We start from the raw sequence: 14,967 nt of genomic DNA, 5'->3' as shown, positions 1-14,967 counted from the left end.
TACATACACGCATACTTTATATTATATACTGTTATGCTATATATATTGTTTATGCTATTTACTTTATATCATACTGTTTATTTCATATATACTGTTATATAACTTTATTACATTGTATAATTTTATAAATTATGAAATAAAGATAAGAATTTAAATAATTTCTAGTATTTTATTGTATCTAGTATTTCCTGCAAATAGCACAAAAAGTGTTCTCAATGAGTCCTCAATAAGTTCTTTAAAAGCTCAACAATTGCACTATAAAAAGAATTCTTTAGGAAGAATGGATACTGTATTATATATGATTCTCAATTTAACTTATTATGGGTATAAAATGATTTTTTTTAGAATACATTGCTGAACTTTTTATGTATTGTTATATGAACTCTTTTTTACTGACATTCCCTGTTGTATTTAAGAACATAAAATGAATTCTTTCGTGATATTTTATGAAGATTAAAAGGAACTCATTGCTCTTTTAGCTGAGCTCAATGTGAACTTCTTAGGACTTCTTGGTGCTATCTGGGTAAACATTCGGAATTATCACATTATTAGATAATGCTTTAAAAACGTGTATACAATATTTAACCACTGTAGACGGCCCAAATAAAGCGTTTTTTTGTGAATTTTTTTTGCATGGAAGGAAAAGTAAGAAGAAAATAATATTTAAGGATGTTATTAAACATGTTTTTAAGTGTTTGTAAAAATTTTTTTATTAAAAAATATTAAAAAATGGCGACGCTATAGCCACTGTCGTGAGACGTGTTTATTTTTTAGGGGTTTGCGGCACGCAGCAGAACCATCGTAGAGATTTATCTGGAACAAAACAAAAAATTTTTTCTTAATCTACATGAGTATAGCTAGAGAAACACGTACGGAATTTGAGAAATATTTATTTTTGAGTAATTGGCACGCATTTAAAAAAAAATTTCAATTTTTGACGGAAAAAACGGTCACATATTTGTCAATAAATAATGTTCTAATCAACTTATCGAAAATTCCGTACGTGTTTCTCTTCGAAATGTTATTTTAAAGAAGTGGTTAAAATTTGGAGTGGAAAGAATGAAAATTGTTTGAGTTATGCTGCGTGCCGTTTTAAAAAACCATGTTTTGAGAAAAACGCGTTTAAAGCTTAGAGACGTGTTTTAGACGGGACAAAATGAAAAATGTGACTGTTTGAAATTTTTTACCATTAGTCTGCTATCCCAGGACCGTAAAGCATCCCTTCTTTGCTCAAGTATTGTTCCTCATTTTCTTTCCGCGACGATTTTGTGCTGGTGCGTGCCTTCTTTGCTGCATCTGTCAAAGCCCGCTCGGAGTGCTCGATCCTTGTCGCATTGGCTTCAAGGCAAAAATTGTATGCTTGGTAGCCGATATCCATCTCCAAAACTTGCATAATTCGTAAAATGTTAGTCAAACCGTCATTGAAGGTGCACACAGCAATATCAGTTGCTGCACATAATACTTTTTTGCCGCTTGAGTAAGATTTTGGCGCCAAGTTCCATACAGCAGCATTGAAACTTTCGTTGCTATTTTGAGTGTAGCCTCCCAAGCAACGATTTAGCAAATCATCACGGCTCAGCTCCTCGTAAATAGGTTTGATAGCTTCAAAAATTTCCTTCGGTAGTGGCGGCTTATGATGGTAAGTAGCCAAGGAATTTGCTGCTTGTGCCTTTTTCCAGTCGCACCAAGACTCCGAGCACTTCTCGTGTTGCGGATTTTCATCGGTTGACATTTTATGAAATAAGGTTGCCCAAATATCATTTTTCATATTTTTCACGGAGTTTGGATTCCGCCGTATCGCTAAACCATAATATATTGTAAGCTCGTCAATTAATTTAGCAGTTAATTTACCTTTTCCTCCGAGGCCTTTTACATTTTTTTTTAAATTTCGCAAACGAGTGCCCATTCTCTTTTGCACGTGATCAATGCACTCTTTCTTTTTCACTTCAAAATTTTCGTATGGATGTTTCTCCAGTATACCCTTGAAGGTTTTGCTATCACCGTCGCCGACATAGTTTGCATATTTCATGCCATGTAAAGTTTCGGAACGTTGAAACATTTCGACGACGGCGTCTACCTCCATCTTACCAGACGAACCTTCATGATTTGCTTGACATTCATCAACGTGTGTTTTGAGCCATTCTTCATACTCAACTGTTTCTAATTTACTCTTCCAATGCTCGCAAGATTTGCAATATTTGGACTTCACCTCAACGTCGACGATTTTGCCAGTGAACCATCCAATCAATGACGTGATTCCGAAAAGCGACGAATATCCACGTTTCCTACTACTAGAGTAGTTAGAAATCAGAAGGTAAGTCATTAGGCTGTACCCTTCGAGCAGGTATCGATGTGCCGTAGGTAGTCGTTTTGGAGCAGCCCGACACGCTTAAGAAAGAGCGCGAAATTTCACACAAAAAATTTTGTAACAGACATAAGACTTTTTTTAACTCATTCTAGAAGGTTCAAAGTATTTTTTAAAGCAATAAAAAAAAATCGATTTTTCAAAAATTCTACAGTGGTGTTACCCCTTAAAAACGTGTATACAATATTATATAAGAATATCGATAAAAGTCATAAGAAATCAATGTTTCAAAACGTTTATTTAATGTTCCTTGCTTACTAGATTTCCATTTCCACATATCTTTTTCTGTCTCCCCCCCCCCTTCTACATCTCATTACCTTTGTCTTCTCCACATTGACCTCTAATCCCTTCCGTTCTATATAACTTTCCAGTGCTTTAATCATCCCTTTCATCCTTGTCTCCTCCTCTGCCACTACTGCCACATCATCTGTATACGCCAATGAGTATATTTTCCTTCTTTTTACCCTCTCACCCCCCCGTCCCTCTCTCTCTAACTCCTCATCCAAATCCGCCAGCAACAGCGTAAATAAGCATGGGCTCAGAGGGCACTCCTGTCTTACCCCTCTCTCCGTCCAGAAGTTTTTCCCTACCTTATCCCCCACCCTTACTCTACTTATAGTCTCCTCCAGTACTTCCTCGCACCTCACGACCAAACTTTTTCTAACTCTCCTCTCCCTCATCATCTGTATGAGGATTTCCCTATCCACCAAGTCAAACGCAGCCTTCAAATCTACAAATAGCACCACCATCTTGCCCTTTTTCACCGCCACCCTCTTGTTTATCAGATAATTCAGTACGTAGATTTGATCAATCGCGCCTACCCCTCTCCTAAACTCCGTTTGACTTGGTGGGAGTATCCCTTTCTTCTCCATCTCCTCCCTCAATCTCCCCGCAAGTACCGTTGCGTACACCTTGTATGCCGTTTGCGTTAACGTGATCCCTCTATATTCTTCAACCCTCTCCCCCTCCCCTTTTTTTCACTACCGACACTACCATCCCCTCTCTCCACTCTTCCGGCCAACCTTCTCCTTTCCACACTCTGTTACATATTTCCCACAGCCATTCCTTTATTTCTTTTCCCCCATATTTCCATACTTCATTTACAATACCATCCCCTCCCGCCGCTTTTCCCTCCTTCAGTTTCCTTACCGCCCTTGCTATTTCTTCCCTATTGATATCATCTTTCTCCACTCGTCTTCCCACTCACCTCCCCTCTCATCCTTCACTCCACTCCCCCAACACTTTTCTAAAGTGTCCCTCCCATTCCCTCATTTCGATCCCTTCCCTGACTCTCTTTCTCCTCCCCCTGTTCACTACCCTCCATACATCCCCTTCCGTTCTTACACCTTCCAATTTCCTCTCCCATCTTTCTCTTTCCTTTCTTTTCCTTTCCTTACAATACTCTCTGTATCTCTTCCTCATCTCCTTATATTTCTTCCCCTTTCCTCCTCTTTTCTTCCACTTTTTAAACTCCTCTCTTACTTCTCTTTTCATACTCCTGCATTCCATATCTCACCATCCTTTCCTCACCCTTTTCTCTTCTCTCTACTTTTTCCAATGCTCCTTCCATTCTCTTTTTCAATTTCCTCCAACCCTCCTCAATCCCCTTTAAAACACTATCCCTCTTGCCCACGTATTCTTCAAATTTCTTTTTTCCCTCTTCCGTCCACACCCCTCTTCTTTCTCTTCCTTTCCTTTTCCCAATCCTTTCCTCCTTCCTTCTTCCCCCCTTCACGTATACAGTTAATGGCTGAATGGTCAGAATCCATCCAGTTCTCCACCTTCATCTTTACCACTTTCCTTCTCGTATCCACATTCCCGATTATGTAGTCAATTACCCCTTCCCTCCAGTATACGTCCATTCTCCCTCCTCATCTCCCTTCATAATTGACCATCCTAATTCCTTTAAAAAACCACACAATTTCTTTCCCTCTCTTTTCATCTTTCCATCTTTTGAGTTGTAACGATACGCCCCTCCACCGTCCGTGCGCCTCCGTTCCGTCCACCGAACGACGAACGCCGAGTGTAGCCGGGGACCACGTGCGCGCACGACCGAACTTCGCCGTGCGACCACGCGGCGAAACGCGCGCCGCGCGTGGCGTTCCGTAACGCTCCCACTCCGGCTTAACCGACCGAGCGCGCGGATTGGCTTGCTCAGCCGCGCGTTCGGATATATAAGCCGGCAGTGGGAACGCACAAGATCAGATCCGTCCGACTATCCGACCTGTCCACAAGACCGAGCATTCTCGATCGCTCCTTAAAGAAGAGCATTCTCGTCGCACTCCGACATCCTCGACGGGCATTCCCGTCGCTATCCTCGGCCGAGTATCCTCGACCAGTCGACTCAGCTATCCTCGACGAGCATTCTCGTCATCATCACCGGCCGAGCATTCTCGACCAATCACGTCCGAGATCCTCGACGAGCATTCTCGTCATTATCACCGGCCGAGCATTCTTGACCAATCACCGTCGTCCTCAAATACCTTCACTGCCGCACCGACGTATAACCCGAATTTCGTAACCTATTCATCGGCAGGGCATAAGCAACCTGTCGATCGAGCGCCCCACTTGCACGGGGCGTGCTCGGGCGAATCGCGGCGGCGACCGCGCCGGCAACGACCCGCACTTGCGCACGCGCTCATACCAATGCGTTAGCCAATCCCGCCGCGCCTCGCGACTCCCCGACCGTACGGGCAAGCAGCCCGCATAACTCACTGTGTAGTCCGACTGCACATTAGTCTAGCCGAAACCTGTAAATAGATAGTTAAGCTCTTGCATTTAGATATAAACCGCGTGAATAAACCTTTAAAGTCACTCCGCCGCGTAACTGGTAATCCGACTACCAGCGATTGGCTGGACGCCGACGAGCTCTCTATATTATTATCTCTATATTATTATCACTTTATGTTCTCTGAATTATCTCTTTGCGATCTCATTATTATCTCTTTATAATCTTTATATTATTATCTCTTTATGATCTCTGTATTATCTCTTTGCAATCTCATTATTATCTCTTTATGATCTCTATATTATTATCTCTTTATGATCTCTGTATTATCTCTTTGCGATCTCTTTATTATCTCTTTTATTTTTGTTTTTCATGCATCTTGTTAACGCTTTTTTTTTGTTCAGCAATAAAACATTCTATATCTTGTTCTACTTAAAACACTGGGTATAATCATTACGGACACCTGACCAACCGACGAGCCTTATCCGGTTCGATCCCGAAGTTCCCGCACCGCACCGAACCGACCGAAACCGCGTACCGTTACAGAGTTTTTCTCTCTTTCCCCTACCCTTCCCTCTTCCTCCTCTCCTATACCTCCCTCTCTCTACCCGTTCTCGCATTAAAATCCCCCTTCCACATTAATATACTTACCCCCTCTTCTCTCTCCTCCATCCACTCTCTTATTGCCTTGTTTTTTCCTCTAGATCCCCCATTCACATATACACCCACTAGTTTCCACCATTCTCCTCCTAAGTTGATTTTACTCACCTGTAATCCCACCTCTCTCCTTTCCCTATTCTCTTTTTCTCTTTCTATCCCATCCCTTATCCCCATGATCATCCTTTCTATTTCCCTCCCTTTTTTGCTCTTCCTTCCCGCTTCTTGCACCTCCCAAACGAATCCCTTCGGTAACCATCTTTGCACCCTCTCCCATCTTGTCTTCTGTAACCATTCACTCAAAAACATCACATCCCATTCCTTCAATTTCTCCCTAAAATCCTCCTCTTTATTTTCCATGCCTGCTACATTCCAAAAACCTATTTTGTATTCTTTATCGTTCCTCCTTTTTCTATTCCTCTTTCTATCATATTTTCCATTTCCCTTATTCCCATCTTTCTCCCCCTCTCCTACCCCACCCCTCGCTGCTAAAAAACCTCTTTCCCTTTCTCCTCCTTTTCCCTCCTCTCCTCTTCTCTTACATCTCTTCCCCTCCATTCCCTTAATTCATCTTTGATCTCATCCCATATTCACAATTTATCCTCAATCCACATGTTCATATATCCTACTCTTACCTTCTTTCCTTTCTGCTTCCCTCTTTATCCACTACTCTACCCTTCTCTCTTTTTCCGTCAAGTCGTCCACTCCTTCCTATCCCTCAGCTTCATTTTTCCCTTCATCACATCAATTTTCTCCCTCACACTCGCAAATTTCACCCATACCATGCCCCCTCCCTCCTTATCTTTATTCTCTATTTTCTTTACCCCTTCCACTCTCGCTACCGCCCCCATTGCCTCCACTATCTTTTCTATCTCTCTTTTTAATTCCTCCTTTACTCTTACCCTCTTTATAATTATATTCTTCTTCCTCTCCTTCCATTCTCTCTTTTTTCTTTCTAATTCTAGTCTCCTCATCTTTTCTTCTAGTTCCTTCATCTTATCCATTCCCCTTGTCTGTATCTGCTCTATCTCTTCCCCTTTATCCTTCTCCCTTCCTCCCTTCTCCTTCTCCACCTTTCCCCTACCTTTTTCTATATCCTCCAGTCTTCTTTTCAAATTGTCTACTTTTTTCCTCATTTCCTCCATCCATTTTCTCATTTCTTCCCTGCCTTCCCTCAATTCTCTTAATTCGCTTTTCATTTCCTTAAAACCTTCTCTCACCTCCCTTAATATCTCCCTTAGCCTTCCTTCTTCTTGTCTCACCGACGATCTCTTTACCTTATTGCTCCTCTTAAAGATTTCTCCCTCTTCTACTCTAGTCTCCTCCCCCTGTTCACCCTTCCTTTTCTCTCCTCTCTTCAACAATTCTAGCAACGGCGCACTATTTGATCTATCCCTCATTAGACTTTCTGTCTTGCTCGGCCTTCCCACTTTTCTCTTTTCTTCTCCATTCCCTTCTACTTCTTTTTTCCTCTTCTTCTCTTTCTCCTTTTCTTCCTTCATCTTGTCTTTCTTCTAACCTGCCAACTTTGCCTATTCAAAAGTTTATTTACTTGCAATCGTGTAATTTTTTTTTAATATTTATGTAAAAATGTAAATAAAAAAAATTTTTTAAATTAAGTAATCTAATTTTTTGCAGTTCTAGAAAATAATTACTAGAAAATATGACTCTTTTTATATTTAAGATAATCACACTTTTTAATCTAAGAAAACAATTTAATTAAGTTTAACAATATTTTTAGCTTATTTGTAAAATCATTATATAAATGTAGAAAATGTAAAAGTACAAAATTATATACTAAGATAATATATTGGTTACCCAAAAGGTACTCTAATTCAAAATTTCCCTAATTCAAAACTGCACTTTCTCCTGCCATGCTTCTCACTTCTATCGCCCGATGTCGTTACCCTTCCTCTTTCCTGCTTCCTCTCTATACCTGCTATCCCGTCTAACCTCCAAATCCCATCCCAACCCTACTATTACTCCTGTCTCACTATTCCCTTACCCCTGTCCTATCCCTTATTTTCCCAAATCCACCTGCTACTTCTCTGTCCCTTTGAGAAGGTCCCAGATGTGCACAGACCCGATCGAACACCACCAATTATAACAGCTGATGCCTAGAGTATTTTCGTTGGTTGGATTAGATTAGATTACGTGATTGGTGGTGTCCGATCGGGTCTGTGCGCATCTGAGACTCTCCCGTCCCCTCACTCCCTCACACTCCAATCCTGGCCTCTTTCTTCTCAAAAAACACAATCTCACCAAACACATCTTACAAGCACACGACTATTACTCACACTAACGGAAACAAAAGTCCTATATATATATATATATATATATATATATATATATATATATATATATATACACAGGGTGTCTTATTTTAATCTATCACCCCAAATATTTCCGTTTCCTTGCATTTTACAAGAAAATGTTTCAGACAAAAGTTGTATGGTTTCAAGGGGGTCATAAGATGGTGTTATTAATTTGACCTTGAATAGTTGCTACGACCCCGAGCTACTGCTGTTTTTCCCTCCTCACCGCGCCAGGCCTACAGCCGCGGTTGCCTACGTCTCGGCGACTGGCGGGCGGTCCTTGCGCGCGGTGATACGCACTTATTCGCAGATTTTATTAATTTTTAATTTGGTTAACTATGGCAAATACTAAAAAATGATAAAGGACTCTTCTGCTCAGTTTTATTTAATCTATCAATCCACGAAACCAGGGGCGGCAGTTACCTGACACCCTGTATATTGTGACGTGACATCCTGTTCGGCTATCCGTCACAGGGATCGTAAGATCCGGCCGGGAAGCGCACGCTGCGGCTCTATGTCTTCTTGGCTCGGAGACGGACGTGTCGGTACTTGCGCTAATAATTTCGCGTTTATGTTTTGTGTGCTTGTGTTCGTCTGTCAATTTTAACGACGTTTAGCGGATCGGCGGTTGAAGATCATTAATTGTGTATCGACGAAGTCTCACCCGACAAGAAGACTGTAAGCAGGAGGACCTACCGCCACTCGGAACTTCGCAGATCAAACGCAGGATCGCAGTAGTGCGCACAATAGGTGATCTCTATTCATTTAATTACATTATCTCTTACCGTCGCGCCCGTACGCAACAGTAAGGCCGCTGAATATTGCAGGACGCAGAGAGGAAAAGTCAGGCAAAGGGGGAGGGGAGGGTTCCGATAACGCTCATCCCGATAACCCACCAACCAATCATCTTGACTTATCTAACCCAACCTACGGAAAATCTCTACACATCTGCCATTGTGAGTGATTTGTGTGCTATCGGGATGTGCGCGATCGGGACCCGCCAGTGCACAGCGTATATTGACTGCCGTTAATTAGAATTGAATCCTGACTCTCTCCGTTCGATGAGCTCGTACCGACGACCGCGTAGTATTTTCCGGCCGCGTCCGGGTCGTAGGAAATTGTTACAGAGCCGTGTGATTTAATGTTCGAGATCGGCAGAAATATATTTGTTAATTTTCCAATTAATTGATGTGTTTTCTTTAAGCTTCCTTGCTTTCTTCTATCTTGATTTTCTCTCTCTCTCTCTCTCTCTCTCTATATATATATATATATATATATATATATATATATATACTCGTACGCTATTGGGATCCGCCCGTTAGAGAGTAGAGAAACCCTAATCAACAATTGGTTGCATTAGATACGCATTTCTTGAAAATCCGCAATATAAGCAATTTATCAAATGTGTAAGAAGACGTTTTAGCTAAAATATACATTTGTTTTTTGCAGTGTATGTACACGCGGTGCGGCGAATTCAGACCGTCGCGCCGTGCAAATTCAAACAACGACATCAACAGCGTCATCTGTCCCATCGCGCGCTCTTGCCTACGAGCTAGGCGCGATGGCGCAGCGTCACCGCACATTGGCTCATACATTTTATTTTATAATTCAATAATTATAGCGAATATCGCAAAATGGTATAAGACTTTTTTGTCCCTTTTTATCTCTTTTAAGTTGTCAAAGCAGTAAGTTCCCTAGTTCCCGGACACCCTATATATATACATATACGAGGTGTGTTCAAAAAGTATCGCGAATTTTGAATTTTCGCGGGTTACGTATATTCGAATTTCGATCTTTTTGTGGCGTTATGTTGGTACTCATGTCTCTCACTTATGCCGACAAGCTCGGCCATTTTGAATGTTCACTTAATTGTTGACAGCTGCTTTGCTTGCACGTGTTTTGGATCGTCTTCGATTTTTACCTATTCAAAAAAATGGATCAAAGAACCTGTATCAAATTTTGTGTGAAAAACGAAATTAAGTGCGCGGATGCATTCCGAATGTTGACTGTGGCATACGGAGAAGCTACCTTGGACCGAAGCAACGTTTATCGGTGGTACAAAATGTTCTCAGAAGGCCGAGAAGATGTGAACGACGAAGAGCGTGCCGGACGCCCGAGCACTTCAACAACAGACGAAAAAATTAATGAAGTGGAGAAAATGGTATTGGCCAATCGTCGAATCACCGTTAGAGAGTTGCTGAGGACCTAAACATATCGATTGGCTCGTGCCATTCGATTTTTATCAATGATTTGGGCATGAGACGGGTCGCCGCGAAATTCGTACCAAAATTGCTCAATTGCGACCAAAAACAGCATCGCATGAACATTGCTAATGAGATGTTGGACTCTGTCCGCGACGACCCAAATTTGCTCCAGAGGGTCATAACTGGTGACGAATCGTGGGTTTATGGTTATGACGTGGAAACCAAAGCTCAATCATCTCAATGGAAGCTGCCGCACGAACCAAGACCGAAAAAAGCGCGCCAAGTTCGGTCGAATGTGAAAGTTTTGCTGACAGTTTTCTTCGATTGCAGAGGCGTGGTGCATCATGAGTTCTTGCCACAGGGTAGAACGGTCAATAAGGAATATTACCTGCAAGTTATGCGCAATTTGCGCGAAGCAATCCGCCAGAAACGCCCGGATTTGTGGAAGAACAAAAATTGGCTTTTGCACCACGATAACGCCCCTGCTCACACATCGTTGCTTGTGCGCGACTTTTTGGCCAAAAACAACACACTAATGATGCCGCAGCCACCGTATTCCCCAGATCTCGCCCCCTGTGACTTTTTCTTGTTCCCTAAACTGAAGAGGCCCATGAAAGGACGACGTTACGCTACGCTTGACGAGATAAAGACGGCATCGAAGGAGGAGCTGAACAAGATAAAAAAAAATGATTTTTTGAAGTGCTTCGAAGATTGGAAAAACCGTTGGCACAAGTGTATAATATCTCATGGGGATTACTTTGAAGGGGACAAAATAGATATTCATGAATAAATAAATAATTTTTGAAAAAACACAAAATTCGCGATACTTTTTGAACACACCTCGTACAAGACTGATAGCCCACTACTACTCACAGGCTACCCATACAGCACAGAAAGCTACAAAAATATTGTTGCAACATTGCTGCAACGTTGCAACAATATTGTTGCAAGTTTTGTGCTGCATGGGTACGTTCCGTTTCACGCATGATGTATCATTTTGTCCTTGTTTAACATTTGGGGAATTACAAGGATAAAATGATGTGTCATGCGCATTATGCGTGAAACGGAACGTAGCTACAGTGGCCGATGCCTAGAGTTTTTCCGTTAATTGGGTTAGATAAGTCAAGATGATTGGTTGGTCGGCTATCGCACCGTGCGCTATCGGATCTCGTCTAACTCTCCCTCTCTAACAGAAATGCTAAACAAATTTACGATTGGTTTTTGCAATTTACGCGTTTCGGAAAGTACGCCTCACGTGGAACTGATACTCTGCATACTATGTGTGAATCATCTATGTGCAAATATAATCTGTGCGGGCATACATTGAACCTAGGTTAAAACCTAAACTCTTGTTAAGAAATTGACAATTTTGTCTATTAAAAGAACTTCTGTTAACAAATAGTTTTTGTCAAAAATACAATATTAGAGTATCGGTAGTTCTCTAATTAAAGGGTATTGGTACTTCTCTAACAATCTATATTTTTTATTGCCTATTCTTGTAGCTTATTTTAAGACTTTTCTAAAACACTACAAGAAAGTTTATTTTTGTTAAGTACTTTCCGAGTTGTGACGCTTAAAAATTACAGTACACCGTAGTTTTCAAGACTCACAACTCGGAAAGTACTCAACGAAAATAAACTTTTTTGTAGTGTTTTGGAAAGGTCTCGAGATAAGATATAAGAATATGTAATAAAAAGTTTGCAGTCCTATTTAAAAAATTGAAGGTGTCCTTTACGTGACCTTCAAGCAACTATTCAAGGTCAAATTAATGACACGATCTTATGTCCCCCTTGAAACCATGCAACTTATGCCTGAAACATTTTTCTGTAAAACTTATATTTTCCGAGATATTTAAGTGTCTCAACCTTTTTGGAACACCCTGTATACAATTCTACAAAGCCAGTTAACTTTTCAGCATTTATTCTGAGGGTGCCGTCACATGGGGCGTAACTTGCGTAAGCGTAACTTGCGCCGACCAATGACTAGTTTACACCGAACACTTGACACGCATACTAACAAGTAACTTTCTATTAAATTGTCTTAATTTCGACAATACGTGTAAATGTATACGTGATATCTATTTAATTAATTATCTTGATTCATATTGTACCAGCTTAATATACTATTCATTAAATTTATTACCAAAATTAAGATAATTGAATTGAAAGTTACTAAATATTACGCGTATCAAGTATTCGGTGTAAACAAAGCCAATGATATCGTTTTACTGAAACATCAGCTTCCGCCTAGTTACTTTACGCTTTTTACGTTATTATCGTTACGTCGAATCCAATTTCCTGCGTAAGAAACGCTGTGTATACGACGATCAAAAAGTAAGGTGACTTTTTGAATTTCGTGCGCTCTGTACACTCTAATTTCAAAATTTTTTTTTTGTGTTGGTACACTCGTCACGACCATGTGTTCACAGTTTTGACAATATAGCATGTGTTGTTTTTATGTGAGAGGCATAAAGGTTAGACTCGTGTTTGCGTGCTCGGCGATTTTTTGCTGTTGAAAATAATGGAGCAGAGAGTTTGTATTAATTTTTGTATAAAAAATGGTATTAAGTGTTCAAAAACTCTTGAAATGTTGACAGTGGCGTACGGTGAGTCAACTTTGAGCAAAAAAAATGTTTATAAATGGTAAGTTATTCCAAGAGGGCCGAGAAAATGTTAACGATGAACCTCGCTCTGGACGCCCCAGCATGTCAAAAACTGACGAAAATGTTCAGGAAGTGAAAGAAATTGTGTTGAAAAATCGTCGAATCACGATTAGAGAAATAGTTGATGATCTTAACATATCGTTTGGCTCATGCCAATCAATTTTAACGGATGTTATGACACGTGTGTCAGCGAAATTCGTTCCAAAACTGCTTAATTTTGATCAGAAGCAGCGTCGCATGAACATCGCCCAAGACATGTTGAACGACGTCAATGATGATCCTGATCTGCTCAAAAAGGTTATAACTGGTGACGAAACATGGGTGTATGGTTATGACGTCAAAACCAAAGCCCAATCATCCTAGTAGAAGAGCCCAGGAGAGCCAAGACCGAAAAAGGCACGCCAAGTTCGTTCGAATGTGAAGGTTTTGCTCACAGTTTTCTTTGATTACCATGGCGTTGTGCATCAAGAATTCCTACCACAAGGTCGTACGGTAAACAAGGAGTATTACCTTGAGGTTATGCGGCGTTTGCGTGAATCAATAAGAAAAAAACGTCCGGAAGTGTGGAAAGAAAATTCATGGATTCTGCACCATGATAATGCACCTGCGCACACGTCGTTACTAGTGAGTACTTTTTTGGCCAAAAACAATACTATCATCATGCCTCAGCCACCGTATTCACCAGACTTGGCCCCCTGCGACTTTTTTCTCTTCCCAAAATTGAAAAGGCCTATGAAAGGACGAAGATTTGCGACAATTGAGGAGATTAAGGCTGCATCGCTGGAGGAGCTCAAGGCAATAACCAAAAGTGCATTTCAGAAATGTTTTGACGACTGGAAAAAGCGCTGGCACAAATACATTGTATCAGAGGGGGATTATTTTGAAGGGGACCTAACATAATTTTGGATGAATAAATGAATATTTTTTTATAAAAATGAAAAGTCACCTTACTTTTTGATCACACCTCGTACATGTATTGGTAACACATGTATTACTTAAATAAGCAGAACAAAATTGAAAGATGGATAATGAAATCAGGGTAAATTAAGAAACAGTTTTATATCAAATTTATTATTTATAATAGCGATTCTGTAATAACATTCTGTCATATCCAACCTTCTTGCGATATATTGATACAAAATTTTAAGGTTATAGTTGTATATTAATAGATATGTCCGTGTTGCTTGAATTTCTTGCATGTAAAATGTTTGCTTTTTCTTAAATGCCTAACATATATTTATTTCGTTTTAAATACATACCTGTATATAAATTTTTGAAAATTACAAGTAACAGGAATGTATGCCCGCACAGGTTAGATTCGCACATAGATGATTCACACATAGACCTAGTTTACACCAAACACTTGACACGCATACTAACAAGTAACTTTCTATTAAATTGTTTTAATTTCGACAATACGTGTAAATGTATACGTGATATCTATATTTAATTAATTATCATGATTCATATTGTACCAGCTTAATATACTATTCATTAAATTTATTACCGAAATTAAGATAATTGAATAGAAAGTTACTAAATATTTCGCGTATCAAGTATTCGGTGTAAACAAAGCCATACTAGTGTGTAGAGTATCAGTTCCACATGAAGCGTACTTTCCGAGATGCGTAAATTACAAAAACCAATCGTAAATTTGTTTAGCATTTCTGTTAGAGAGTACAAGAGAAATCCTCATCAGCAATTAATTGCATTAGATACGCATTTCTTGAAATTCCGCGAAATACGCTGGGTGACACTCTTTTGGACACAGCACGATTGGACACCAACCAATCATCTTGACTTATCTAACCAAACCAACGGAAAAACTCTAGGCATCGGCCGCAGTGAGTGGTGATGTCCAATCGTGCGGTGTCCAATCGTGCGCACCCCAATACGCTTCATGTGAAAGAAGGCTTTTAAAATGGCGTAACGTATTTTAGAAGTTACTAGAATACGCAAATTACGCTACGCAAGTTACGCCCCATGTGACGGCACCCTTACACCAAAACCGCATACCGTTACAAGCTGAATAATAT

At 40.3% G+C, this 14,967-nt stretch overlaps 2 protein-coding genes across 2 annotated transcripts in view; one reads left to right on the top strand and one right to left on the bottom strand.

Moving 5' to 3' along the window:
- Positions 1–14,967, top strand: part of LOC120357578 (methionine aminopeptidase 1D, mitochondrial-like) — a 217,515-nt gene that overhangs the window by 190,207 nt on the left and 12,341 nt on the right. The gene's annotated exons all lie outside the window — the stretch shown is intronic.
- On the bottom strand, positions 685–2,355 carry LOC120357470. Its single transcript, XM_039447860.1, has 2 exons — positions 1,188–2,355; positions 685–813 (listed from the first exon to the last, which is right to left on the bottom strand). The coding sequence occupies exon 1, from the start codon at positions 2,321–2,323 to the stop codon at positions 1,190–1,192; it is 1,134 nt and encodes a 377-aa protein (XP_039303794.1). The 5' UTR covers positions 2,324–2,355; the 3' UTR covers positions 685–813; positions 1,188–1,189.

Source organism: Solenopsis invicta, chromosome 4, assembly GCF_016802725.1.
Source record: "Solenopsis invicta isolate M01_SB chromosome 4, UNIL_Sinv_3.0, whole genome shotgun sequence".
NCBI classification, from domain to species: Eukaryota; Metazoa; Arthropoda; class Insecta; order Hymenoptera; family Formicidae; genus Solenopsis; species Solenopsis invicta.
This window is presented reverse-complemented; position numbering and strand designations above follow the sequence as displayed.

Excerpts from the sequence above, each read along its gene's own strand:
- LOC120357470 (XM_039447860.1), bottom strand. The coding sequence starts at position 2,323 with ATGACTTACCTTCTGATTTCTAACTACTCTAGTAGTAGGAAACGTGGA.